At 47.7% G+C, this 25592-nt stretch overlaps 1 protein-coding gene across 2 annotated transcripts; it reads left to right on the top strand.

Moving 5' to 3' along the window:
* On the top strand, window positions 1–11587 carry Rm62 (ATP-dependent RNA helicase Rm62). 2 transcript variants are annotated; one of them, XM_084604565.1, is made up of 10 exons: window positions 1–212; window positions 3840–4305; window positions 5471–5612; window positions 5794–6127; window positions 6568–6613; window positions 6693–6757; window positions 6892–6953; window positions 7055–7114; window positions 10053–10301; window positions 10634–11587. In XM_084604565.1, exons 1-10 carry the CDS (start codon window positions 190–192, stop codon window positions 10786–10788), a joined length of 1602 nt encoding a protein of 533 aa, XP_084460691.1. In that variant the 5' UTR covers window positions 1–189; the 3' UTR covers window positions 10789–11587. The 2 variants fall into 2 exon arrangements, with proteins under 2 accessions (XP_084460691.1, XP_084460690.1); XM_084604564.1 differs by having other exon boundaries at window positions 9–212; window positions 3837–4305.
* The last annotated feature ends 14005 nt before the right edge of the window (window positions 11588–25592 follow it).

Below are 25592 nucleotides of genomic sequence, written 5' to 3'. Positions count from 1 at the left end.
TGTAATTTGGATATCTTATCTCCAAGGCTTCCCTTTGTGTTGTCGTCATTCTTTCACGAGGATTTACACGCCGCTTCCGTCACAACGTGTCTCTCCGCACATCACGAGCCGTCGTGCTAGCAGCGCACAGTATTGGGTCTGATTGAAACTGTAAAAAAGTCAAGCTAACCAAGTACAAGCATCCTCAAAATGAACGGACGTGGCGGCAGAAGGTAAGTTCTCGACTTTTTCATAGAGGTTTTGAATCGCCGTTTGTAATTATCAGCGAAAAGTCTCACTTTTTGGTGGCCGGGAAAACGAGTCCATTCATTCTGCCACCATGTCCGGCTTAGGCCTGGCATGGTTGCGTAGCACAAAGCAACTTACGCTGGCTTAAATTCTTGTGGTCGTATTTTTTTAGACTGTGCGAAAGTGACCGCCACTTATTAACGACGTTGTGATATTCTTTTCGCTGCTACAGTTCTATTTTGTAGTAATTGGAAATGCCGGGAACTGTTAGGCCTAAGCTAAAGTCGCAACGTGGCCTTCCCGGGATTTTTCCAGAAACAGTTTCGGCGCCGTAGGCCGTGAATTAAATTCGCCCCAAACATATCGCGCTTTACCGGCGGTTTACGTATTTTTCCCGTCGGCGCTTGCCGAAGCGCCGGCCGGCGTTTTCATTTGTTGTGCAATATTTGACAGAGATGCAGACTGGGTGCGACGTATCGATCGGGCCTAGGAAATCCCCCGTTGCCATGACGTCCATGCTACATTTGCAGCTCGCAATTTGCGGTTTAAAAACTAGTGAGCGTGAATTTTAATTTTAATATTCAGTTATTTTCAACTGCACGTGTTTGACTCCTGGCCATGTGGTTAATTTTTTTTGTTGGTCAAGGAACTCTTCGTTGATTCACGGCACTTCTACTAGATTTGGTAATTAAATTTTTATTTATCATGACTTCTGTAGTACCGAAATCACCGACTAATCGTTTATTCGGCACAAGTTTGCTTCTGATGAATGCCTCAAGCCCTAGCGGCCAACAAGGGAAACTGACTTGTTCACGTGAACAGATCGTGACCCACGCCAGAGATGTGCTTCGCTGCGTCGTCGGCGCTTTGTCGGCGTTTCCGCCAGCGTTCCCTCCTCTCCTCGGCCCATTATTTCGTCGCGCGTTCCAGCAGATGCGCCGTGCGGTCGTTGCGAACGAGGCCCTCTGTTGTTAAATGACTTATCGTGCGTTGTGCGAGTCGGTTGTCAGTGGCGGAGTATGGAATCAAACCGGCTGTTACCGGGTCAGGCATTGGCTTCCTCTCGAAGGACGTCGAGTGCTGGCAGGAGAACAAGTAACCTACTTAAAATAGAACGAAGGGAGAACAGGAAAAGCACGACTTTAGGGAACTGCAGACTAAACGCAGAGACCGCTGTTCAAACGGCGCTTCGTTACATAGGCTATTCGTGCCCATTTAGGCTCGCTTTATGAATGTCACCGCTGACTGCGGGGATGCATGATGCTAGCAGCTTTAGAGCCGTGCATTCTTTGCGGTGGTCTGTTGAAGCATTTCGATGATAAATTCGCACTCTTTGCTAAACACCAACTTTTGCGCCAGACAGTCTTGTGTAATCGGATCATATTAATAGCGTCGGGTTAGAATGGCCGTCTCCTCCAAGAATTGGCAGCGTGGTTACTAAAAAAAGCGGGAGTGTTGGAGAGCTTGGCATGCGTGCACGTTGAAAGCGTTGTTGCTAAGCAAATTTGTTGAGCTTCAGGGTTTAGTGAATGTTTGAGTTTGTGGCCTATATTGTTACTGCAGTTTGGTTGAAGTTTATACACTTACTGGGAAATAAAAACATTGCCTCCGGTTGGCGCCATTTCGCACCGCCTGTGGTGTTGGTAGTGTGTGGGAAAATTCGAGTTTCCATTCAAGATCCAGCTAATAGCTGTCCTGCAGCTTCATTTGTGACACTGGCACTTAATCTCCAGTAGGGGCAGCATTTTGTTCAACCACCATTTGGTTAGTGTACATTTCAGCTTCTTGGTGCCTGGTGATTTTCATTGGCTCCAACACTAACGGGAGGACTTGGGTTCAATCCTGGCTGCAATTTTCTAGAAGGCTACAGTATAGAAGCCATCGTGTTGCTTTCGGATGTTAAACCTCGGGTGTAATTTCAGAGTTGCAGTATCTATCAGCTGGTTTAAGAATAGTCATGCCTGTAATATATTTAGTGGCAGAGAGCTTTTAATCATCAAAACAAATTGCTCTGATTGTAATATGCAATGATCACTAAAAATAATTCTGCCGCAAACCAGTTAACACCACTCCTGTTGGTTGATCCATTCAGACTGTCGGGCGCCTTAACGAATAGGAATGGAGGTTGAATGACAGGTTTGTTAACTTTTGTGAAGGGATGATTGTGTTTGGGTCCCTGCTTATTTTTGAATTCCAATGGCAGATTGTGAGCGCTTGGCCGGATCACAAACAGAGCACATCGCTCCGGCGTAGATCCCGTCCTCATTAGAATGTGTTCTCTCCCCGGGCGTAGGCAAACAGCACGCTCATCGATTCTCGTGACTTTGCCTTCTGCCATGGCTGCCCTCACCTTTGTTTTGTTGCGAGCACATTTTTGCAGCTGTTTGCAAAATAGTGTGAATCTTTAGGTTTGTGATAAAGCATAATCAAATCTTTTAATCGAAGCTAGCATGTCTTTGAAGCGGTAGAGGTGCAGTTTGAAAAAGCTGCAGACGTTGAGTGCAACGCGATGGCATCTCAAGGGAAGAGAACGAGTTTTCCCTACCTGCAGTAATTCAGGAGCTTGCACGTTATAATACAATTAATGTAAGGAATGCTAAGAAACTTAGTTCTTGCGTCGATTGGGATGTGAAACCATTTACGAGATCCGAGGGCGAAAAATATGCTTTCAATGTTGATGTCATGACTGGCTGCAGGGTTTCGTTGTCTTGGTGCCGCCGAAGTGCGTAGGAACAACGTTCAGAATCATGCATACAGCTCGCGTGATGTGCTTTGTAAGGTTAACATAAAAAAGCTTATGACAGATAAGTTATTCCGTCTTATGCTGTAGCATCATTGTGATAGCTGCCCACTGCGATAGGCCTGATGCTGGTGGCGTCTGCCCCTTTCTAGATTTTTCTCAATTTCGATGCAGCTGCTGCGCGAGAATTTTGCTCTGAAATTTGACTCCCTGAAGGTCGGCGAGCATGTGCAGCATTCATATCATATATACAGCTGCTCGAACCAGTGTGCAGTGGGGAGGGAGCGAGGATGTGCTGGTCGTGGCAGGGAGCAGATGTGGACACGAGACAACATACGCGCTTCAGGCCAAATACATCTATTTTGGCAGAGCAAATATTGTTGCTCCATGGAGTGATTCGGGTCACACCTGATTCCAATCTGCCATTGGAATGCAACTGCCCCAAATGGAGCAGAAAACTTGATCCAGATCTGCATTGGAATTCAATATTAAAAGATGGGAAGTTTGCATTGTAATAAATGATTGGGTAGGGGGAATTAAGTATAGCCATTGTGCTTGAAATGTAGAGAAAATTGTTACAGGCCCTATATGCAATGAACTTTTCGTCAGCTTCTGTTGCATGTTAAAACGTTATCAATGGGAGTATATTCATAGTACGCTGCTGATTGTAAAGTGCACCTTGTGGTGCATACTTTAATCTGGTTAAACTGTTTGGTTTCAGGTCATGGTCAGGATAAAAAGTGCTAAAAAAAATAAGACGTGCACACCAGTCTTGTTCTCTTTTTTCCTTTTCCCTTTTTTTTTTCTAATCACGTCTGCCCGGAAACATTGTGATGCTAACGTTACTGCACTTATTTGTCTTGTCTAGCAGAGACTATGGTAGCAGTAGCTGGGGTGGTGGCGACCGTCGTGGCGGTGGCGGCTTTCGCAACAGCCAACCTGGTGGAAACCTTCGCAAGCCCGACTGGGACCGCATCCAACTGCAGCCATTTCAGAAGAATTTCTATCACGAACACCAAAACACGGCCAACCGATCCCCCCAGGAGGTGGATGCCTACCGCCAGGCCAATGAGATCACAGTCAAGGGCCGTGAAGTACCCAAGCCCATCTTGCACTTTGAGGAGGGCAACTTCCCCGACTACATCATGAAGGGCATCCAGGCACAGGGCTACACAGAGCCTACCTGCATCCAGGCTCAGGGGTGGCCCATCGCGCTCAGTGGCAAGGACTTTGTGGGCATTGCCCAGACTGGCTCAGGCAAAACCCTGGGCTACATCCTGCCTGCCATCATCCACATCAACCACCAGCCATACCTGCAGCGTGGTGATGGGCCCATTGTGAGTTAACCTCTTCAGACCTTCACATCTTTTTGAGTCTAGTATGTGCGCCACTTTGGAATGCGGGGGAGGGGGGCTACTAGGAAGTGAGCCATTTACTCGCTGGGAACAGAAGAGGGCATCTGTAATAGCTGCCCGAGCAGAGGTTTAGTGATTGAAAGCGCAAATAATATGGTGTTCGTATTGTTGTCGTGTGCAATTCTGCTATAACTGTACAGATTAACTCTGCTGATGAGTCAGGGGCGCGTGTACACTGCCCAAGTCAATAAATCCAAGCTGATGTGCCATGAAGCAATTGCAGCAAAACCTTGTAAATTCAATATCATTGGGACCTCGGAAAATGTTCAAGGTACCTGAACGCTGCACAAAAGTTGGGCCAAGGCAAAAGTTCCTTGAGCTGCTGTCATCCGCACTTCGTCCCACTGCTGCACTTGTTTTGTGGCGTCGTACGAGATGGCAGTGCGGTCCGCGTGCTCTTTTAGTCACCGCACTTAGCAAAACTACTTCGATAGATATGCTTTGGCAATTTAACCGTGGTCAATATCAGTCTGGAACCCTCCACTAGGGTGACCCTCATTCATAGCCTTTGTTGATATAGAATGCCAATCTCCTAATAGAAAAGGACAAAGGGTTACTTTTATTAGGCAGCTATTGAGAGGTGAGCCTGTGGGGTAGCTTGCAGTGTTGGCTGCTTTCTCAGGCTCATTGTGCCTATGAGGGCTGCCTCTGGACAGCTAAGTGTACTCAGCACTAACCTGGCAACAAAGGGCTTGCCAGTGTTGTAAGTGGGCACAGACAGGCTTACATTAATTTTTGCTGGCTGTCTTTACAGCTCTAGTTACCAGCCATGCTGTTGCTAGTCATGAATCAGGCCATCATTGGAATGAAAAACGCCCTGTTCTCTGCGCTGTGCTTGGAATATTATGTATCGCTCTCAATGCTCAGTCATTGAATGCTGAAAACGCCCTGCAGCCAATAGGAGGGGGACATCGTGAGCGTTTTGGGATGGGGTTTTGCGTTAAGAGCGGTATGTGACCTGGCATTTGGTCAAAATTGGCATAAGTTTTGCATGGTGGTTTCTTTGAAGGTGAAGTTTGTTATTAGTGTTTTCGAGGTTATTTCGGTCAACTTTATACCTTATGCTGTGTGTGCCCTCGCTGCATAGGCTCTGGTGCTGGCCCCTACACGTGAGCTGGCCCAGCAGATCCAGCAGGTGTCCTCTGACTTTGGAAAACACTCGCGTGTGCGTAGCACGTGTGTCTTTGGCGGCGCTCCGAAGGGCCCCCAGCTGAGGGACCTGGAAAGAGGTAAGCGTGCCTTTGCATTGCTGAGGCTTGCGTGTTTCCTTTTATGTTGATCAGCAGTGATCACTCGTTTGCTGCTCATTGGGTGAAGCTCTAAGCTAAGCCCTCCTGATGACATCTCTGTGCCCCAGTTGGGGTGCTGCCCTGGCTTTTGTGCTCTACAGTCTTGTCTCCCGATGCGCAGGGTCCGAGATTTGCATTGCCACCCCTGGCCGCATGATTGACTTCTTGGAGGCGGGCAAGGTGAACCTGCGGCGGTGCACGTATCTGGTGCTGGACGAGGCGGACCGCATGCTGGACATGGGCTTTGAGCCCCAGATCCGCAAGATCATAGAGCAGATCCGTCCGGACTGCCAGACCCTCATGTGGAGTGCCACCTGGCCCAAGGAAGTGCGCTCTCTGGCCGAGGACTTCCTCAAGGACTACGTCCAGATCAACATTGGGGCGCTGCAGCTGTGCGCCAACCACCGCATCCTGCAGATCATTGATGTCTGCCAAGAGACTGAGAAGGAGGACAAGTGAGTGCGAAGGCACCTAATTTTTTTTTAGGGGAAGGGGGGGGGGGGGTGTAGTAGGCTGCATGAACTGCTCTCACCACAGGGAGTTGGTCGAGGCCCGTTACCAGCAAACAAGTAAAGCGGTGGAGGGACAAAGCTAATTGAACCCGAAAGTGGCTGCAGGGGCCAGAAACTTCGCCTCTGTCATGGGAGGAAAGCAGTGGCTTGCTGTTATTAAGTCCTTTTGGGGGAATGTACGAGGTCATGTTGGCCTGTCGCGCCTTGCTGGCGGCGGAGCTGTCAAAACCTCGTTACAGCATCCACCAGGCCCCTCGCTCACTGGGGTCCATGCCTTTCAGTTGTAGGGGGCCCTGGGACAATGGCCCACCATTGGCCCCAGTTCATAGTGACCTTGTCTTGTTACCTGTCAGTTAAAGCAGATGCACTTCTTCTCTCGCCAGGCTCATGAAGTTGCACCAGGAAATTCTCAACGAGAAGGAAAACAAGGTGAGGCTTTGATGCGGTAGCGCATAGCGAAATGCTTTTCTGTGCTGAGGCCTGAATGCGACCTTGTTGTTCTTTGCAGACCATAGTGTTTGCGGAAACCAAGCGAAAAGTTGACGACCTCACGCGGAAGATGCGGCGTTATGGGTGAGCGCTGGCTCTCGAGATTTGTTTAATGCTGATGGTTGTAGCGTGGCCCTTCAGTTGTGCTCGTCTTTGATCATTGCCCTGTTAGCTCTGTGTAGAAGTGCTAATGCTCATCGTACTGTCTTCCCCTCCAGCTGGCCTGCCATATGCATTCACGGTGACAAGACTCAGCAGGAGCGCGACTGGGTGCTCAATGGTTGGTTTCAGTTCCCCTTTTTTTGGTGCTGGCATCTGGGAAGGGGCATTGTTTTCGTTTTGCTCATGCTTATTCTGTGCCTTGTTTTTTTTTTAATGCAGAGTTCCGGTCAGGCAGGGCTCCCATTCTTGTTGCAACAGATGTGGCTGCGCGAGGCCTTGGTGAGTGATAGGTCGTTAATCCTAGTGTATGATGGGTGGAGGCCATTCGAGGCAGCCTTGCTTTCTATTTGCCATGTTTGGGACTGGCCAGTAGCATTATCTTTAGCAGCAGTTGTAATACATATTTCCTGTTCTTGGCAGGTTTGGTCAAGCATAAGCTATTCGAAGGCTCTTTTATAGCTTGAATGTTGTCTGGAGATTTGATTCTATGTGCACTCTGCCTTTTGGTTCGAACTGTTCGGGACTGTTTCTAATAACTTGATGGGACTTAAGCTAAGTAGGCTGCTGTTTTTACCTTGCGCATTTCTTGTCAATAACACAACTTGTTTGGGTTGGGAAGGCTAATTGCTTTTTGAAGGACACGAAGTAATTTGCGGACTTTAGTATGCATTCGAAGTTTGATGACCAGCTAGGCCTTCTGTTTTCTCTTGAAATGACTATACCTGTTGCCACATCAGGGGAAGTTTGTGGTTTTGCTCTCGTCAAGCACGTGCCGCGACATGCGAGGCAGGGGAAGGTGAGGCTTGCTGCGTGCACCTTGTATGCAACGATGCGGCGGGGCAGTTGGGGGTTGGGGAAGGGGCGGGGACAAGCATTTGTGGAGACCAGAGGACCTGCTCTGACAGCCTGTGTACTGGTTTTTCCCTTTTCTTTTCCAGAGGCACACGTGTGTGGGCTCCCGGTTGTCCATACGCAGTGCCTCACTTTGCACTGGGCGGGCCATCCTCCCTGAGCCACAAAAAAAACGCAAATGGCACTTGGAGACTTCTACTGCCGAAGGCCCGGCGGGCGCAAATTGCATTCTCGGCCCCTCGTTTCCCCCCTATGGCGGGCGCGGGGCATGCACGGCAGCAGTGTCCTGCCCTGTGGCAGGGATGCATCCCTAGTTACACTGTGTGCTTGGAACTTTAACTGGCTTCCCATGATTGGCTGCAGTTTGTCTGGCAACCTTCAAATTGCTAGGAAAAGTTTGGGGTGGGTGGAGGTGTAGCTGAATTGCCAGCGACTTGTGGAGGAGTAATTGGGAGAATGAATACAGCTTAGCACGTATAAGCCAAGAAGGCTTCACTGTGCGAAGGAGCAGCAGGACAGGTGGTATTGAGCTCGATTGGCCCTAAATTGCGTGTTGCGTGCACAAAACAAAAAGAGGCAGCGGAGGCCGTGGCAGAGCGAGTTGGTGCGGCACCAGGGGTCGGCTTTCGGCTGCCGGCTTGTAAGGGGCTCCTCTAAAAAGGAAGGCGGCGGCACGCAAAACGAGCGCGCAATGGCCGCCGGTGGTGGTGGAGGCCGTGCGGGAGAAGGGCGCCCCTCCTTGGTGTGGCGTCCTGTCTTCCGTGTGCGCACGCTCGCTGCCGACCGGCCCTCTGTCCCCCTGGCCGACGACTCTTGAAGGCCACGGCATGGCCGCCGCCGCTGGCTCTCTCGCAAGCCAGCTGCAGGTAAATTTTTGAGAGCGCAATCACATTCCTCCTTATATATATATACTCCTTTTTCATTTCCTTTTCTATCTCTTGCCTCTTCCTGTACCATTGTTTTGTGGGCCGCACGCTGCATAGCTTGTCCAGCACGGGCTAGGTCGCTGAGAAGGGGTTGCTAGCTTTAGGCTTCTATTGGGGCATGCAGCCTCCTTTGCTTGCTCGCAAGTGCTGTGGGGCTTGCCTGAGTGGACATCACCATCACTGCTAACGTTGGCCAAGTATAGTTAAAGGCATTCATTTGGGGTGACAGACCTTCAAGGAGCCTTGTTGGAGACCTTTGTGTATGTTTGGTAATTGTGCAAGAGGAGGTTGTGGACTATCGGGACTGCTTGGCTTTGCATGTGGGCATGATGTTCGCTTTTGAAGTTGCTATTGGAGAGAGCTTTCTCATTGCACGCTACTTAGAGAGCTGTCAGCAATTGTTAGTCATTTTAGTGGGATTTGGGGGACTTCTCGGCTTTCACTTCACAAAGCACCAGTGTTTCCCAAAGTTGTAGTGCCACTTTTTTTTTTTTTTGAACTTTGTTTGGAAGCTAGCTTATTTTGAATGATGCTAAAAAAACTGCAACCAAGTGGTACACAGAGTACGTGCAACATTAGTTGCTAAAGCTACAATAAAAGTGGAACGATTCAACTGCCGCAACATAGCTTGTTTGCACTCGTTTGTTTCTCGTTGCACCGCTTATGCAGGCGCATGACTAGTGCCTGCTAAAAGCCCATTGGTATGTGTGACAAGTTGAGATAGTAGCTGGGGGCACTGGGCAGCTTTAAGGGCTAGCAATGAGAGCAGCGATGAGGAAAGAGTGCGCACAGTTCATCTGGTCAGTTTTAGTGGGATTAACTGTGGCAGGCATTTTGCAGATGTTTAATTCGGTGCAGTGGGTTTGAATTAGCATTGGCTTCTGTGCAGACAAAACACATTGCTAGTTGGGCTGTTGAAAACTGCTGAGGGTCACTTGGGCTAATTTGGCATTGCTGGGCCATACAGGTCCGGGTATCACAGACGTGTTACTGGGGTGGAGCACTGAAGCAATTGCACACTGCATGGTTGCTGGCTCACATGGAAGTTACAAGCACCAGTGGCACCCCAGGGGCTCGTCGAGCTGGACAAGCACTTGCGAATTATCAAGGTTCTTTAGTCTGGCATTATTACTTTTTCCTTACTCCTTATTGCATCTAGTAAGTAAAAGGCTTGCGGTGGCGACGTTTGGGAAACACTGGTCAGTCTGCCTATACTAACCAATGCAGATGGCCCTGAAATACTGGTGCGAGGCAGGTTTAGGAAGTCCTGTGAGTGTCGGATGCAACAGTTAACTATACATAATTTTCATTTTTTGCAAGAGGCAGGCATGTGGCTCTCCTTTTAGCAGGGCTTAGCTCTAGAACCGGTGCGCCCGATCGCTTGTAATGTAGGATGTGGTTCATTGTCCTGTCTTTTTCCTGTTGGTGGGGCGACACAGATGTGGACGATGTGCGGTTTGTGATCAACTTTGACTACCCCAACTGCTCGGAGGACTACATCCACCGCATTGGCCGGACGGCTCGCTCCAACAAGACTGGCACGGCGTACACGTTCTTCACCCCCAACAACTGCCGGCAGGCCAAGGAGCTCATCTCGGTCCTGCAGGAGGCCAACCAGGTCGTGAACCCCAAGCTTTACGAAATTGCCAACAACCCCAGGGCCGGAGGATGGGGTGGTGGCCGCGGCAGTAAGTGTCCACACTGTTTTGCTTGTGGGGAAACTGGGAGCAAGACCGTGTGGGAGGTTGCCATAGCCTTTGAGGGTTGCTAGTAGACGGGATGGTACTTGATTGTGTGCTTGCTCTGTGTGAAGGGGCAGCTAATGGGTAGTGATGGTTACATTGTGTCTTGTTTGGAAGCGGACAAGGAGCCGCAGTGTACAATTCTTTATCCTGTGTTGTTAGTCCGCGTTTCGAAGGGGATATTCTGGTTTGATCTATTTCTGTTGGTTTCATTTTGTGGAGCACGCTTTTCGGAGTGTGGTTTTTGCTTCATTGTGTTCTTTGATTCCTGCCTCCAGGTCGGTGGCGCTCGGGTGGCGGCAGTTCCTGGGGGCGCTCTGGCGGCTCCGGCAATTCTCACATTGCCAGTGGTGCCAACAGCATCTCCCTTGGCTCACGTGACAACCAGATGAATGGCTACGGCCAGCAGCAAAACAGCTACTACTCAGTCTAGGGCAGGACATTCAGCCATTGAAAGAAAACAAATTGCTAGGTTTCTTCACATTTTTCTTGCCCTCTGTTGTCAACCAACACAAGACGTATCCTGGCCATTATTTTCCTCTTAGTGGTGGGGTCTAGTGCTGGCACCATCTGTTTTTGCTACCGACCATCTGTTGCTGCTACCGGTGTTGCATCTGTCACACTTGTGACCTTGTCAATGTTCCTTTTCTATGCCGCAGCTTTAAGCCTTTGTTTTATGAAACCTCAGTTGTCATTCACCAAAAACTAGGAGGCAGAAGACTGTCGTGCATCATTGTGATATTTGGAAAAAGGCTAGGTTCTATTTTGTGTGATGTGCATTCCTGTTCGGGATATTTTTTTTATAGTGAATTGTTGTAAGTTATTCTCACTTGTGTTTGCATTTAAGTGCTGCTGTCTAATCTTAGACTGCTGTTTTGGGAACAAGACTTTTTCCGGGTTAACTGGAACCTCATCTTCGTGTTTTTTTTTGTCATTGTGTTGAATGTCGGTCTGAGTAGTAGCAAAATGAAATGCAGAGGAAAATGTCACCCTTACACTTGGTCAAGTCAAGATGGAAAACTTGGATGCGTAGCCTCCATCTCAAGCTCTGCCATGCGTTCAATGTACTTGCATTTGAGACTTGCCAGTTTCGATGGCTCGTGATAAGTGCGCATAAGATACTGCTGGAATTTCACCATCACCAGCATTTTTGTAGGGGGCTCAGTCAAGACCCTGAGCTTCCTTGAAGTTGGAACAGTTTTTTGGAGAGAAATAAACACTGGCAAAAAGAATTCATATGTCTGTGCTGTGGTTATTGGCCTCGAGTTCGAGCAGTCGCCACCTTGCGGCATAGCGGTGAAACCTTACCCAATGGGGATGAGGGGTTCGCGTCGCGTGCCAGCCCACAGTGATTTACGTGTGCAGTGTACAAGAGTGCTTTTCGTGTGCCATTTTGCTTACCTGTCTTGCAAAAGAAATATGAACAGGCTATTACCCCACGCTTCATTAAAAAAAAAAAAAAAATGTCCATATTGAGTGTCACGCAGGAAAGGACATCAGTCTCGGTCTTAGCAAGAAGGAAAGTATACTATGCATGATACCCAATGTATTTCTCGGAAATAACTGTTTCACTGTCCGAAAAAGCTGGCGGGTAGTTTTTTCAAAGTGCATGGTCGCGCCACTTTAGCTCACGACTACACTGATAGCCCATTACAACTTTGCTCGTCTGTGCAGTCTTTAGAGCGAACTGGTTGTTACTGACAAGAGTTATACCGGGTTATACCGGGTGTCCCAGCTAACTTGAACCAAGGGTTACAAAATAATATATTACTTGAACCAAGGGTTACAAAATAATATATTTTAGGTAGGTCAATAAAACCAGTTGCATACAACTGGCAGTCGCCTTGCGCATTACAGGAAATTTTTTGCTTTGCAATTAATTAGCTAATTATGTTAATTTTTCTAATTTAATGAAATATTCATCTTAGACCAGAAATGTGAATTGGAAAGTTGTAGAGCACCTTCAGAAACCCCCATTTCATTAATTGCGATAAAGAAAATCTCACGTGTATCTTTTTTTCCGGGCTCAGAAGAAAACCCGCGAAATACAAATAATACCACGTGACTAGTGCATTTGTGCGCCTCGATTGTGGTGCTCTCACTCGTGGTTTGAGCGAACGAAATCAGCTGCGGCCGTGTCTTCTTGGCCCCGTTAAAGCGGCAGGCCGATATGCCTGCGATGGCTTCTTTGCCCGCGTCAGACAGCCGGCCCACGTGACGGTGCAGTAGCAGCGAGAGCGGCGAGCTGACACCACCGACATTCTAACAAGGCCTTTGCATCACCTTCTCTCTCATCAGCGAACGTAACGACAAACGGATGAGCGATAAGGTATCAGCCACTGACTCTGCGCATACAGGCTTGGGTAAAGGGGCGAGATGACATCATATGACTCGACTAAAATTAGCGCTGCACCTTCATTTGCCGGTTCTTTATCGCCATCCGCCTGTCGTGATGTAGGCTGCTGCGGTGCGCAAGCCTGGCCAAAATCGCGGTGGCGACGGGCAAGCTCGAGCTCGCTCGAACCATCGCCAACATTTCTGCCTGCCGCTGCAACAGGACCATCGGGCCACGGCTGCAGCTGATTTCGTTCGCTCAAACCCCGACTGAGAGCACCACAATCGCGGCGCACAAATGCGCTAGTCACGTGGTATTATTTGTATTTCGCGGGCTTTCTTCTGAGCCCGGAAAAAAAAGATACACGTGAGACTTTCTTTATAGCAATTAATGAAATGGGGGTTTCTGAAGGTGCTCTACAACTTTCCAATTCACATTTCTGGTCTAAAGTCGATATTAACAAAATTAGAGAAATTAACATAATTAGCTAATTAAGTAATTGCCAAACAAAAAATTGCCTGTAGTGCGCAAACAGGCTGGCAGTTGTATGCAATTGGTTTCACTGACCTACCTGAAATATATTATTTTGTAACCCTTGGTTCAAGTTAGCTGGGACACCCGGTATAGCTTCATACAGGCTTAACCCTCGCTGTTTAGGAATAAATAGTCTGATAAGATCGTGCTTTTTCCAGCCAAATATATACAGGCACAATGACTTCACGGTTGTCACGTGACTCGAATACAGACTCCTCCATTTCTTTCTGGGTAGTTTTAAATCGGGCACGGTAGTAAACGACAGAACCGCCCAAAGTCACTGCTTAATAATTACCATATAGAAATCTTTAGCCTTAAAATTTCTTGCCAGAACATGATGGCGATCATACGCAGTTTTTACGATGTCTTCGCAGTTACTGATGCGTGACTTTCACTTTAACGTTACTGAAAATTAATCGCTGATGATCCTAAATTCTGCCAAGTGTAAAAATTCTGTCACAGTGAAATTCATTGTCATTGAAAAAAATTGGTAATTTACCATTTATAAACATCACACACATTAGAAATTCCTTACGTTTCCCTCGGTTTCAGGAAATTGCAGGAATGTTTCGCATTGCAACGCTCGGCAAACAATCCATTCGCCGCTCTACACGTGAGCACTCAGCTTTCTTGTGTGGCGAGGCTTCATGTACAGTGTCTGCGTAATCTCATTTTTGGGGAATACTTGTGACTGGTTGTCTAGCTAGAGTTGATGTCCACACAGTCTACGGCAACCCGCCGGGCAGTACGCTGTCAGTGCTACATTTAACCTGCTTAATCCGAGAGTCAAGTACGATATAATGGCCCAGGCTGCCTCGATTTTCTAAAGTACTGCAGGTCAGAACACGAACCTTTTATCTCCGTGGGCTTGATACTAAATTTGTCTTACGACCTTTTCACGGGGGCGCTTCTGACGCTCTCTGGTGTCGAGAGCATGCATCAGTGTTGCCTGTTTGGGCTGCACTGTGACTTGCCTCGCGCTTGCATTGTGAAGCGGTAGATATCTATCGATGTTTTGCATTTATTTTCGTCGCAAATGACTTACCATCGTAAATGATGGCATGCGCCAATCGAAAGTCTACAAGCCAGCACTGTGCTTTGTATGGGTGTACGAACAACCAGTGGAAGATAACGATTTTGGGGACAAGTGTACCCGCTACACAGCACTCCGGGGGACCACTGCCGATGTGATGTGTTTACGCTACACCGGTTTCCTGCATCACCCGATCTGCGAAGGCAGTGGATAGCTGCAGTCAACCGAAAAGATTTTACAATGAGTTCGTGGTCGCGGCTTGCCACGACACTTCGTCGGCGGAATAAAGACTGTGAACGCTGTGCCCGCGCTGCACTTGGGATTTCCTTTCCTTCGGGCCAGTCCTTCATTAACGCGAAAGCGTTACATTTCTATGTTAAGATTTCTGTCTGCAGATTGCGTCCACAAAATTGTGTCCGCAGCGGTTGCGAGTAATCGAGATGTGGGAGAGGCTAATGAGTGGTGTCAATCGATAGAGGCTGACGTAATGTTGCTGCCGAAAAAATAATTAGGCCAATAAGTTAATTAGGTAATTACAGGTAAGAAAATGTAAATGTCCGCAGCAGTTGTAATTGAGAAGTAGAGGTTTAAGGAGTGGTGTCAATCGAAAGAGGGTGACGTAATGTGTGCGAAAAATAATTAAGGTTAATTAGGTAATTAATCAGAGGCAAAAAATGAAAAAAAGCGAAAATGGTCTCATTATCAAATGGCTTGGCGCCACATTTGTATCAAATTCTAAAATAGTTAATTAAATTAGTCAATTAGGGTGACGTCAAAGATCAGATGTGACGTCACAACCTGAAGTCCAGCCAAAAAAGGGCATAGGAGGGATGGGCGCGCTATTTGAAAGTACCGAAGACTAAAGTGGGTAAACAAGAAGTGAATTAATGGGACGTCAAGGATGTGACGTCACGCAACCGGAAGTAGAGCCGAAAAAGTTCATAGGAAGGGATTGGCGCGCAATTTGAAAGTACCAAAGACTAAAATGAATTCTAATTGGGTCCATTAATACGCGTAACGCTTTAATAGCTGAAGAGGCTGCGATAGCGATAGTATGTACAGGCACTAAAGCCAGAACTGTCCTTTCAGATAATAAGGCGGCTGTTAGGAACTTCGGCAAACGCCTAATTTCCAAGCAGGCGGCCAGTCTACTGAGAAAGCACCCGCTAAACCGGGAGGTTTCAGTCATATGGGTTCCAGCTCACGAGGGTCTACCAGGCAATGAGGCTGCCCATCGCCTCGCTCGAGATGTATACACCCGAGCGGCCATAGAGACCCCGCTACCCGGAGACAAAGACCCCCTCATCACCTACAAGGAGCTCTCTGAGACTCCCAGACTAAACAGAAGGATCTATCCACCACCAGATAGGTCCCTAATACCCTCAGAATGCAGGGCCTGGCGAAAAATTCAGGCCAATAGTTTCTTTCCTCATGGTACTCTGCATAATGAGTTGACAGGGGACCCAGAGGCTTGCAATCTCTGCAACGTACCTCTGAGTCAAAATCACCTAATCTGGCAATGCCCCGATTCTCCGGGAGCTAAAGAAACTGATCCCCTTGATCAAATTACCTGGGAGTCCTACATCCGCAGCCCAAATGTGGATGAACAAAAGATCGTCCTACGCCTGGCGGAAGAGGCTTACTTCAAGACCTTCTCTGCGGCCACGGCACGAGCCGGCAAGGAGACCCTCCCCCTGGCTGAGCCCCTGCCCCGAGGTCCATGTCGGTGTATATAAAGTCTTCTCACTCACAATTCTAATTGCAATGTACCGACGCACTTGTTTCACTCCATGACTGCGCTGATAAACAACCCTGACGCTTAGAGTATGTTTCATTGTCTTAATTTGCCTTGATGCCCAGCCGAAACATTACAGCGCTTTCAGACGTACTGCTCGTGTTTTCCCATCAGTACGGTTTCACACGCATGAAGTGCTTCTAGGCGTTAAATTGCGAGCGAACGTTTTTCAATAATTGTAAACATATACCCCGCTAATCGGCTCTCATGGCCCATAAGTACTCTTCGTTTTGTTTGCTGCGTGACACGTGAATAACGCCTGCGTAATCGCATATGTTGAAGCCTTTGTCTGCATCGTCTTTAAGTTCAGAGTATGGAGCACGAACAGATTGCGCTAAAATTATTCTAGTCTTCCCGAAAAGAAGATTTAAACAAAAGAAGGATTGCATCTGAGTAGAGCAAATTACGTGCGCTTACATTTTCGTGGTTTTGCGCTGTGTTCATCGCTAGGCTATTTTGTTCGACTTGAGCCGTGAGGTGAGCTTTACATTTGACTTGTTTTGTTCAGCCTGGCGCACCTGTGTGACTTTCCTTCAGCAGCGTGAAAGTCAGAAAGATGCTGGCGCTGGACTATACTCAGCCGGGGGACCCGAATCCGGTGCCGACCGCGACAGCCGCATTTCGATTGAGGCTAGACGCAAGTCGTTTGTCTGCTGCTGGACCTGAGTGCAAGTAAAATGAACCCATGTAATCGAAATTATTTGGAGCTCTACTATGCCCCTCATAGCCTGAGGCGTTGGACTTTAAATCCCGTGAAAACTTAAACCGGACAACGACTGTTATACTTAGAATCTAGTCGAGGCAAGCATGGAGTGAGTTTTAAACCATACAATAAATCAAAACTTAAACAAGCAATTGTAAAGCCTTAAAATCGCATATGGCTTTTTTCACTTCTCCCCGTTAAAAAGACACGAAACAATGACTATTTTCTTCTCAAAATTTCTGTGCTTCCTGGCCTTTACATCTCCACTTGTAGTTAGTGGATAAACGACGTTTCTTCACTATGATACGAAAAGGGTGACTGCATTTGGAACGGAAAAACGTGCTTTATGTATGTCCGCACCTGCAAAGGGCGAAAAATCGGATAGTTCAGCGAGGCCACTGTTTTTTCTGGCATTATTAAGGACCATTCGATAAGGAAGACTGTCTCATTCGGATGCTGCCTTAATTTTCAGAGGACGATAAAAGCGGCAGGTGACCCTCAAAGGAGGCATTTCTACCAATGGCGTCGACTGATCCTCATGACTTGAATACGTGTTAATCTGCCGCACTCTGCAGTTAGCTGAGTCATCCCGATGGTATATAGGTCCAAGGGAATTAGGGGAATCGGTCGACACCGTCGTCTATGGAGGGTTTTTGAGAATCAAAATCATACTTTTTCTTTACTTGCATCCGATTGTAGCGAAAGTACAGAATCAATCACACCTAGTGGGAACATGGTTCCGCGTGGCCACGCACGTGGTTTGCGCCATTGCATATAACCTAGTCGCGAATCAGTGCAGAGAGGCGTACGAACATGGAGGATGCGTACGAAGACCTCGAAGTGGTGATTCTTATCGTCCGCCATTTTGCGTGAATTTGCGACTTGCTTGGGCGCAATGATCTCCGCACGTGTGCCGCCACACCAAGCCGTGTTCTCACTAAGTGTGATTGCCACTGTACATGTGCCCTATATTACGAGTCTCGAAACCTCCCTTAGACTGACTGATTAAACTTTCAGTGACGTTCGAGGCTTGTATGTGGGCCCTGAGTTGAGAGCTGCTGCGTACTTCGCGATGGTGCTACCTGGTTGTCCAGGCGTACGCTGATCAGCTTCACCTCCCCACAGCTCCGTAATGCGGCTTTAGATTGTGGGGTTTTGGGTGGACAAGTCAGTATGTGTTAGGGTTAAGGTGTAGCCGCACCGTGGGCATTTATTTTCGTTTAGTCTAGAACAGATCATCACAGACAAGCATTTAAATACCCCCACAGCTACTTTACCATCTTCTTACCGTGCATCATGGACCCACTCAATCATTGCGGATATGACAGTGGAACTGTAGAGGCCGGCAACGCAAAAGAGAACTTTCTTCTTCACCTGCAGCAAGCAACGCCAGTGTCAGAAGTCGTTTCCGTAGAGGAATCAAAGAAACTATGCAAATTACCCAGCTTAGAGTCACCAAAGTCCTCCAATCCATGGGTCACCATGTATGTTCATCGCAACATTGCGTACGTCATCCACGACTTCTCTGACCTATATTCCGACTGCATCTTTCTTGAGCTCCTACAGCGCAAATAAATCTCTGGATGCAGGCTCGATTAGGGCCCTTACCGAATATTTTAACCAGCACTAGAAAAAGCCACCTTATATCCCCAGTAGAAACACGCTAAGATTACTTGCATCACGAAGATAGGCAAACCACTCGCCCTAGCCAATCTGCGCCCATCTTGCTCACTTCCTGTGCAGGTAAGTTCATGGAGCATGAAATCCTCATTCACCTAGATTGATTAATTAAAAATCACGTCTTCCCTATATTGGCACTTTACTTGTGTGACCCGACTGTGCACTTGACAATGCGCGGCACGTGGCTATTCTCCGAAACCCCAGTCAAGTGGGTTCCTGCAACCATGGGATTGCCTTTTTAACCAATAAAACAATGAAGATAAACCTCGGATTGGTTAAATTCGTCACTTTCACTCTTAGCAGTAGGGGTACTCCGCAAGGAGCTGTCTTATCACTTTTTCACTTCAATGTCACTCTGATCCCTCTCGTGCAAAAGTATTCGCCACATATCTCTACAGCATTCCTAGTACGCCGATGACATCCCTCTCTGGACCACAACGGGCAACTGTGGCACACTCAAGTACATCTTCCAAAGAACAGCAGTAAAGGTCAAAGATCATGCGCGAAGCTTTTTCAGCTGCTCAGCTAGTCTAACCAAAGAGAAATCATTCACCCCAAAGACCCTTCTCCGTGGAAAATTTCTGTACAATTAGCTCTATTGTAAGCTCATTCCATAGGTAACCAATATAAGAATTCTGGGCCTCACATTTACGATAACTGTTCCAATGCCATTGCTATTTACAGCATAAGGAGGTCAGTGCGGAATACACCCGCCCACACAAAAAGGATTTCTAACCGACACTGGGTAATGCGCGAACAGACACATTGGTTGGTCCAAATGTTCTGCCTCTGTTAGATTACTTACTCCTTCCTCTGTCTGCACTTCTCACATCCCGAGAGGAACCAGGTTGATCACCTCACCCGCACAGCATATATAAAACTATATTAGCGACAGTCTTTAGATTCCATCGTTCCATCCCAGCCATATAGTCATGGACATCTGGCTACTGAAGCGTTTGATAAGTGCTCCCAACCTTCGCCAAGGAGTCGAAGTTAACGTAGGCAGCAGAATACTCAGAGCCCCGCATTCGCAGTGACAGTCTCGGACAATGCCCTCAAACCTTATTGCCGCGGTTTCTACCTGGTAGCTCAGCCAATCGAGGCGGAAGAAGCCGCTATTGCTCAGACAATTGTTCACATTCAGGCCGTATATATTTTCTCAAGCTCAAGGACCGCGATTCGCAACTTCTTTACGCGTTCAATTCATGCACTCAGTTTCAGTATCCTCCAATTCGTTCCACCTCCCGAACGCATAGCATAATCACTATCCTATTCATTCTAGGGCACTGTGGACGCCCCGGGAATACAGACGCCCATGACTATGCCCGGACACTCGCCAACTGGACAGTAGACGGACTGTCTTCATTTCGCAGCACGCGGGAATGTCTACTCGTTTACCACGAAATTACTTAACACAAACAGAATTCCAGTTTGAGCTGTTCGCCACCTCACAAATGCCTGTTCCAGGCCGAGCAAGTCGTTTGGTGCCGACTACAGACGAGAATTTTGCAGTGCCATCATATTAAGTTCTTAATTCATTCAGGTGAAGCTTCGCTCCATTTTCATATCTGTTATAGTCCGCCGACAGACTATATTCGCATATATTAGGATTGCTCCAACAAAGCCTACTCCCCTTTTTGAGGCAGCTGATGAGCGACAGGAGCGGTTGGAGGCAGCTCTTTGAAGCAACGGCCGGAAGACGGACTCCGGATCGTGCGTGGGGCCATTGGGGTTACCAAGCCCCAAGGACGTTCGACGGCCTGGAGGCCCACCGTCTTCCTTTTCCTACAACCCCAACAATTTTCACAGCTGATATAATCAAATAGCTCTCAAGGGAAAGCCTTCTGCTATCTATTTGCATGCTTTTGTAGTTTCAAAAATGTCAAATAAGATGATATCGCTTGCTGTTTGCCGTATTCCTGGATGGTGCGAACACTTTGGGTCTTGATGAGCTGCACCCAACAGCTGCTAGTGACAGTAACTGTATAGACCGCCAATTAGGTGCAATGGACGTCTTTTTCGCGAGGTTCAGATGAAAGAAATATCCGTTAAAGTTTGACTTATTTAAAATGGGCATCCGTCGGACTATCATTTCTGTCTCATGCGCATGTCCTACGGACGTCTGCCGAACGCGTCGAGGAGGACATTCATACGATTCCCCAAAGCCTGCTCCCAGGATTCTCTGTTGGCACAAACATTTGACCGGTGCAGAGCTCAAATAGCATATGTGCCACTAAATGAAATTTCAATGATCATGTACAAAGTAGAAGGAAAGACAGATAAAATATAATTAAGTACAAAGTAGAAAAAGAACAACGCACCGATGGTAGGAACCGAACCCATTACCTCCGAATATCGTGTCCGGTGCTCTTATCAACTGAGCTACATCGACAGCTGTCCAACCATCCACTTTCTTGGGTATTAAATTTGCCTGTTACTGAACCCTGAGAGACCTGAGAGTGTTCACCAGCGCCACCCTCATCCATAGCGGTGGACGTGGCACTTCCTGTGCTGCCGCGGGCGTCGCGTGGAACTTAATCGACAGGCAGGGCGGAAGCTATGCGAGAACCTTCTTACGCTACCTATGACTTCAAGACTGCCAGAACTGAGACCCTCGTAACTATTAGCGGGAAATTGAAATCGAAATGAAGGGCTCGTTATGTGTCGTGTTATGTAATGTTTGTGTTTCATAAAGAGCCCCTCATTACTCTTTCAGTTTCCTGCTAATGGGAGAATTACAGTTACACAAAACAGATTAAAATGAAAAAGCCAATGATGATGAACATTGGCTTAGATTAAGGGAAGGCTGGTCGGGTCCCTAGTCTGGGACTCCGTTGGTAAAAGCCGCTGCCCGTGCTCTTTCGACGAGGGCTCGGTGTCCCTCGAGGTCCGAGCTGGGCAGGGCCGCCTCCCAGCCTTCCCACGTTGGCTGATTTATTATGTCAATACTGGTATTTTGTTGACAAGCCCATACCATATGGTATAAGTTTGCCTTCTGGCCACAAAATTTGCACTGCGCCGAAAAGGATTCGGGCTTAATGGCGTGAAGTGTTGCTGGATTATTAAATGACATAGTTTGCAACCTTCGAAGGTGGCACTCTTCTGATTTACTAAGACCCTTAGCGGGCTTCGGGAATGTCTGCCTTTCAAGCCGACAACTATGAATTCCTTATATGCTTTCTGACTACAGTATTATAGCTGGATAGTTTTTGAAATTGTCTGTCGTAATTTTCGCGCACAGTCTGTGCCTGCATGTCACGGGTAAAGTAATCTCAAGGGGAATACCTGTGCGATAATCCCCTTATGATACCGATGATGTCAAGTTTCCCAGAATCGAAGCCCTCGTCAGGCGAATCAGCAGACAGAAAGACGTGAGGAGCTCCTCATGATATACATACGGTGGGAGGCAAAAGTCACTGACGCCAAGGAGAAAAAACGAGGGGGTGTGGGGAGTTGATTGAAGAGCTGCTCTGCATAGCTGCACCTCAGTAGTAAATCACCAGATGCAAAATTCGGAGGTCGTGGGTTCTTATCCCACCGGCTGCATGTTGTTGTTTTTCTTCTACTTTCTAATCAATTTTTCCACGCTTATTATTATCATATTAATTACTTAACATTAAAAAACAACAAAATTCGTATCCTTTCATTTGCGTCAGTGCTGGTTGGCTCCCTTAATTGTTATCTATCTCATAATAAAGCCGCTCATTTTTCTGCATCTGTTTGCTGATTAGCCTGACGTCATCGGTAGCATAAGAGGTTTATCACACAGCTCTCCAATTCACATTAGATCATGTTATACATGATACTCGTAGTAACACAAAATGTTATATGTCCACCGCTACGGAGAGGAATGGCGCTGGTGAACACTCTCAAGGATAGGTTACATGTAGCATAAATACCCAAGGATGTAGACGACTGAAGGCCCGTCGCCATATCTGTGTAGCTACCTGAACGCCATCTATAATGCCCAAAGTGAGAAACTTGACTGTATGCTGGTTCTGACCGAGCTGGCAAACCTGAAGCGTTTTTGAAACTCTGTGAAGCCTTACTTTTTGCTAGATAGACTAAACTTCTTGAGACTTTAGCCCCCACTGTATTTTTATTGCTAATAGGAAATAAAGAAAAAACGTCGCCATAGCTCAGACGCAGATCACCGGATGCGAAATTCGAAGGTTGTGGGTTCGTTTCCAACTGGCGGCATATGGTTGCTTTTTTTCTCTACTTTCTAATCAATTTTGTATTTATTACTTCACATTCATCCACATAAGCATACTATAGGGTTTTCTGCGTGTCAGTAGCTGCTAGCTTCCTCCTTATGCACTGCGCATTATGTTGCTTGTAAACATCTATCGCATATTTACTTCAAGCGTTAAAATACTGCCCCGATGCACGCGAAAAAAAAAAAAAAAATTGCGGATAAACAGGCGTACGTAAGCATCGGTTCTGAAAACAGCATTTTATTATTATTATTATTATTCTTTGCTGCAGGTGCACTGAATACGCATAACAAGAGTTTGCAGTTTGTCCTATTGGTTTGGGCCAACCGCAAATTACGCACATAGCACCAAACTTAAAATGTCTGCCATCTTGGAAATCGTGCAGCTTTTCTTTGTAGCCGTTTATCTGAGCTTGGGTGGATAGTTATGAGCAATTTCGCCTTTATTACAAATTTAACTTACCTTGTGATATTATTATAAAAGCGTCGAACTAAACGGAGCTAAAGCTGTTATTTTCTTAATACAGACTCTCAGTGAGTTGTTCACATTGGGACTCCCGATTGTTCCACGCTCTATCGCTCTGCCACATACAGGACGTATCAACCTTATGATAAGGTACGGCTCTGCAAAAACATAACAAGCAAAGACGTTCTTATCACTTCTGATTGCGTATTAGAACACAATATGTAGAGAAACAAGCCAGGGCTGATAGGTATAGTTCAATCTGTGTGGCGGACCCCGTGAAATCAGATAAGTTTATCTGACTGGCCGATACCTTGGCAAGTATACAGGCCAGCGTCACGTAGTTCCGTTCACCTGCTCAAGCTGTTCCTGACGTAAGTGCTCCTGCCCATTTTCTTTTCAAATATTACATTGTTATGTCATGACAGTCGCTGATGCCAAGAGTGAGCTGTGGCCAGGAAGCAGCGAAAGGTCATCAGTAAAGTCCGCTTACGTAGCGGCAGCAATTTTATTGGGAGATGACTTAAGATGGTTTAGGCTTTTGGGCTGACGCCTTTTTCAGAAGCACACCGTTTTTTTTTGGTAAGCCAACTTCATGATTGATTGAAACACGTTTAATGACAGCCCTGTAGTGCACTTTTGCTGTTGGCATCTGTGCGGGTATCTGGCCCCACCACAATCACGGCGGGCGAGGAGGGTGCTGATTCGATTGTCTCTGCCGTAAAGCTTGGCCCTGGAGCCTAAGCCAACAAATTCTCCAAGCTTTGCCCAGAGCATAGCGACGGCCGCGTTGTCGAGAGACAGCGGAAGGGCCCAGTCGATGTAGCTGGCCGGGCGGATGGCAGTTGGAATATCGACGAGAGCCCCGATTCGAATGTCGGGATACGCTTCACAGTCCCATACTATATGGGCAGCGGTCGCTGGACGTCGGCAGTGACGGCACATCCCTTCGTCGGGGTCGTTGTGAAATAATGTTTTGTCTCAATGATAGGGTTAGCGACGAGGCTGCGGACTAATTTCTGCGTGGCCCTCGATAACTCCTCCGGCATAGGGGGAATGGGGCACGCCTGTTCCTCGGCCCGTTCTTCATTTCGCGATTGCTTTGAAGGTCGAGGGTTCCAAAGAACAGGTTTTGGTACCCGCTATGGTGGAAAGGGCGTTCGGCGCGGATATTTTGCGTGCTGCTGCTCGTGCCTCGATGTTGGCCCACTCGTTGTCTTCAATGCCTGCGCGTGCAGGCACCCAAGAAATCGTCGCTGTAATGTTTAGCTTGAGATTGAGGTCGTCAAATGTTTCTAATAAATCACCGGTTATTTTAGGGTATGTTGACGGATTCGAGGTCACTTGTCTGCACACTTCATACGCTCGAGACGAGTCCGTGAAGAAAGAGATAAAGTCTGTGCTTGGAATCATATTTTGTAAAGGTTTGTAGGACCCACTGCTCTGCTTTTAAAAGGACTGCAAGCTCTACTTCCACAGTGTCGACGTCATCGACGATGGGCAGTGTGGATCTATTCACCACAAGATGGATGACATCGACTCACGCCACCGTCCGGATATACTTGGGAACATCAGTGTCGCTGCTATTGGCATATGGTTGTTGGAAGTATTTTTTGTGCCATATCAGTATATATTATTGTGGTAGTAGCCGTTGGCTTGTTCGCTACGCTGAGCTCCCGCTCCATGGGGCGTCCGAGAGCCCGCCTACACGCACGAACGTACGCTGGAGCCTGTCTGCGCATGCGTGACGTGTCAGGCGCGAGCTGAAGCGCCGCGGCGCAGATATCTGTCCATGTCAGATACTTCCGCGGCGCTCGCTGCGCGCTCGCGCTGGCTCGAGGAGACTCGCCGGTTATTGGCTGGCGTTCACCAATCAGAGGAGAAAACCCGCCGGCTATTGGCTGGCGTGCACCAATCAGAGGATACCTTTCGCGCCGTCTCGGCGATCTCTCTCTGCTTCTTTTTTTTTTTTTTTTTTGGCATCGGTGCGCGCCGTCTGGGGCTGTGCCCCCCAATTCTTCACATTCCAAATAAGTTAAAGAAGCTATATGGGGACAAGTGGCGTCTGACGTGCTGCCGGGAGCACAGCGCGCAGGTAAGCGCATTCTTTACGGCAAGCATTGAATAAGTGAAATGTGCTTAAAAATCCTCGTGCTGCAATCGCGCAGACAGCGTTGAGCGTGTGCAAAGGCGATGGAAGTCGCTCCGGGACAAGCTTAAAGTAGCAGTCGTACTGTTTCGGTCGGTTTCAGCCTACGAAGTCTTGCAACAACACAGGAGAGCGCGCGCCAGAGACGCTTCATCGAGATGCGTACTTTTTCGAGCGTTGTCAGGGTGCGGCACTGGGCACGAAGCGCCTTGCTCGTGCGCCTCTCGTGCGCCCCATGGAGCGGGGGCTTTATGCGTCTCTCCAAGTTGCCGCAGTGCCCTAGCGAAAAAACCGTATGAGTCACAATAACCTCATACAGGCTTTTCCTA

This window comes from Amblyomma maculatum, chromosome 5, assembly GCF_055883805.1.
Source record: "Amblyomma maculatum isolate TAMU_Amacu chromosome 5, ASM5588380v1, whole genome shotgun sequence".
Lineage (NCBI taxonomy): Eukaryota > Metazoa > Arthropoda > Arachnida > Ixodida > Ixodidae > Amblyomma > Amblyomma maculatum.
This window is presented reverse-complemented; position numbering and strand designations above follow the sequence as displayed.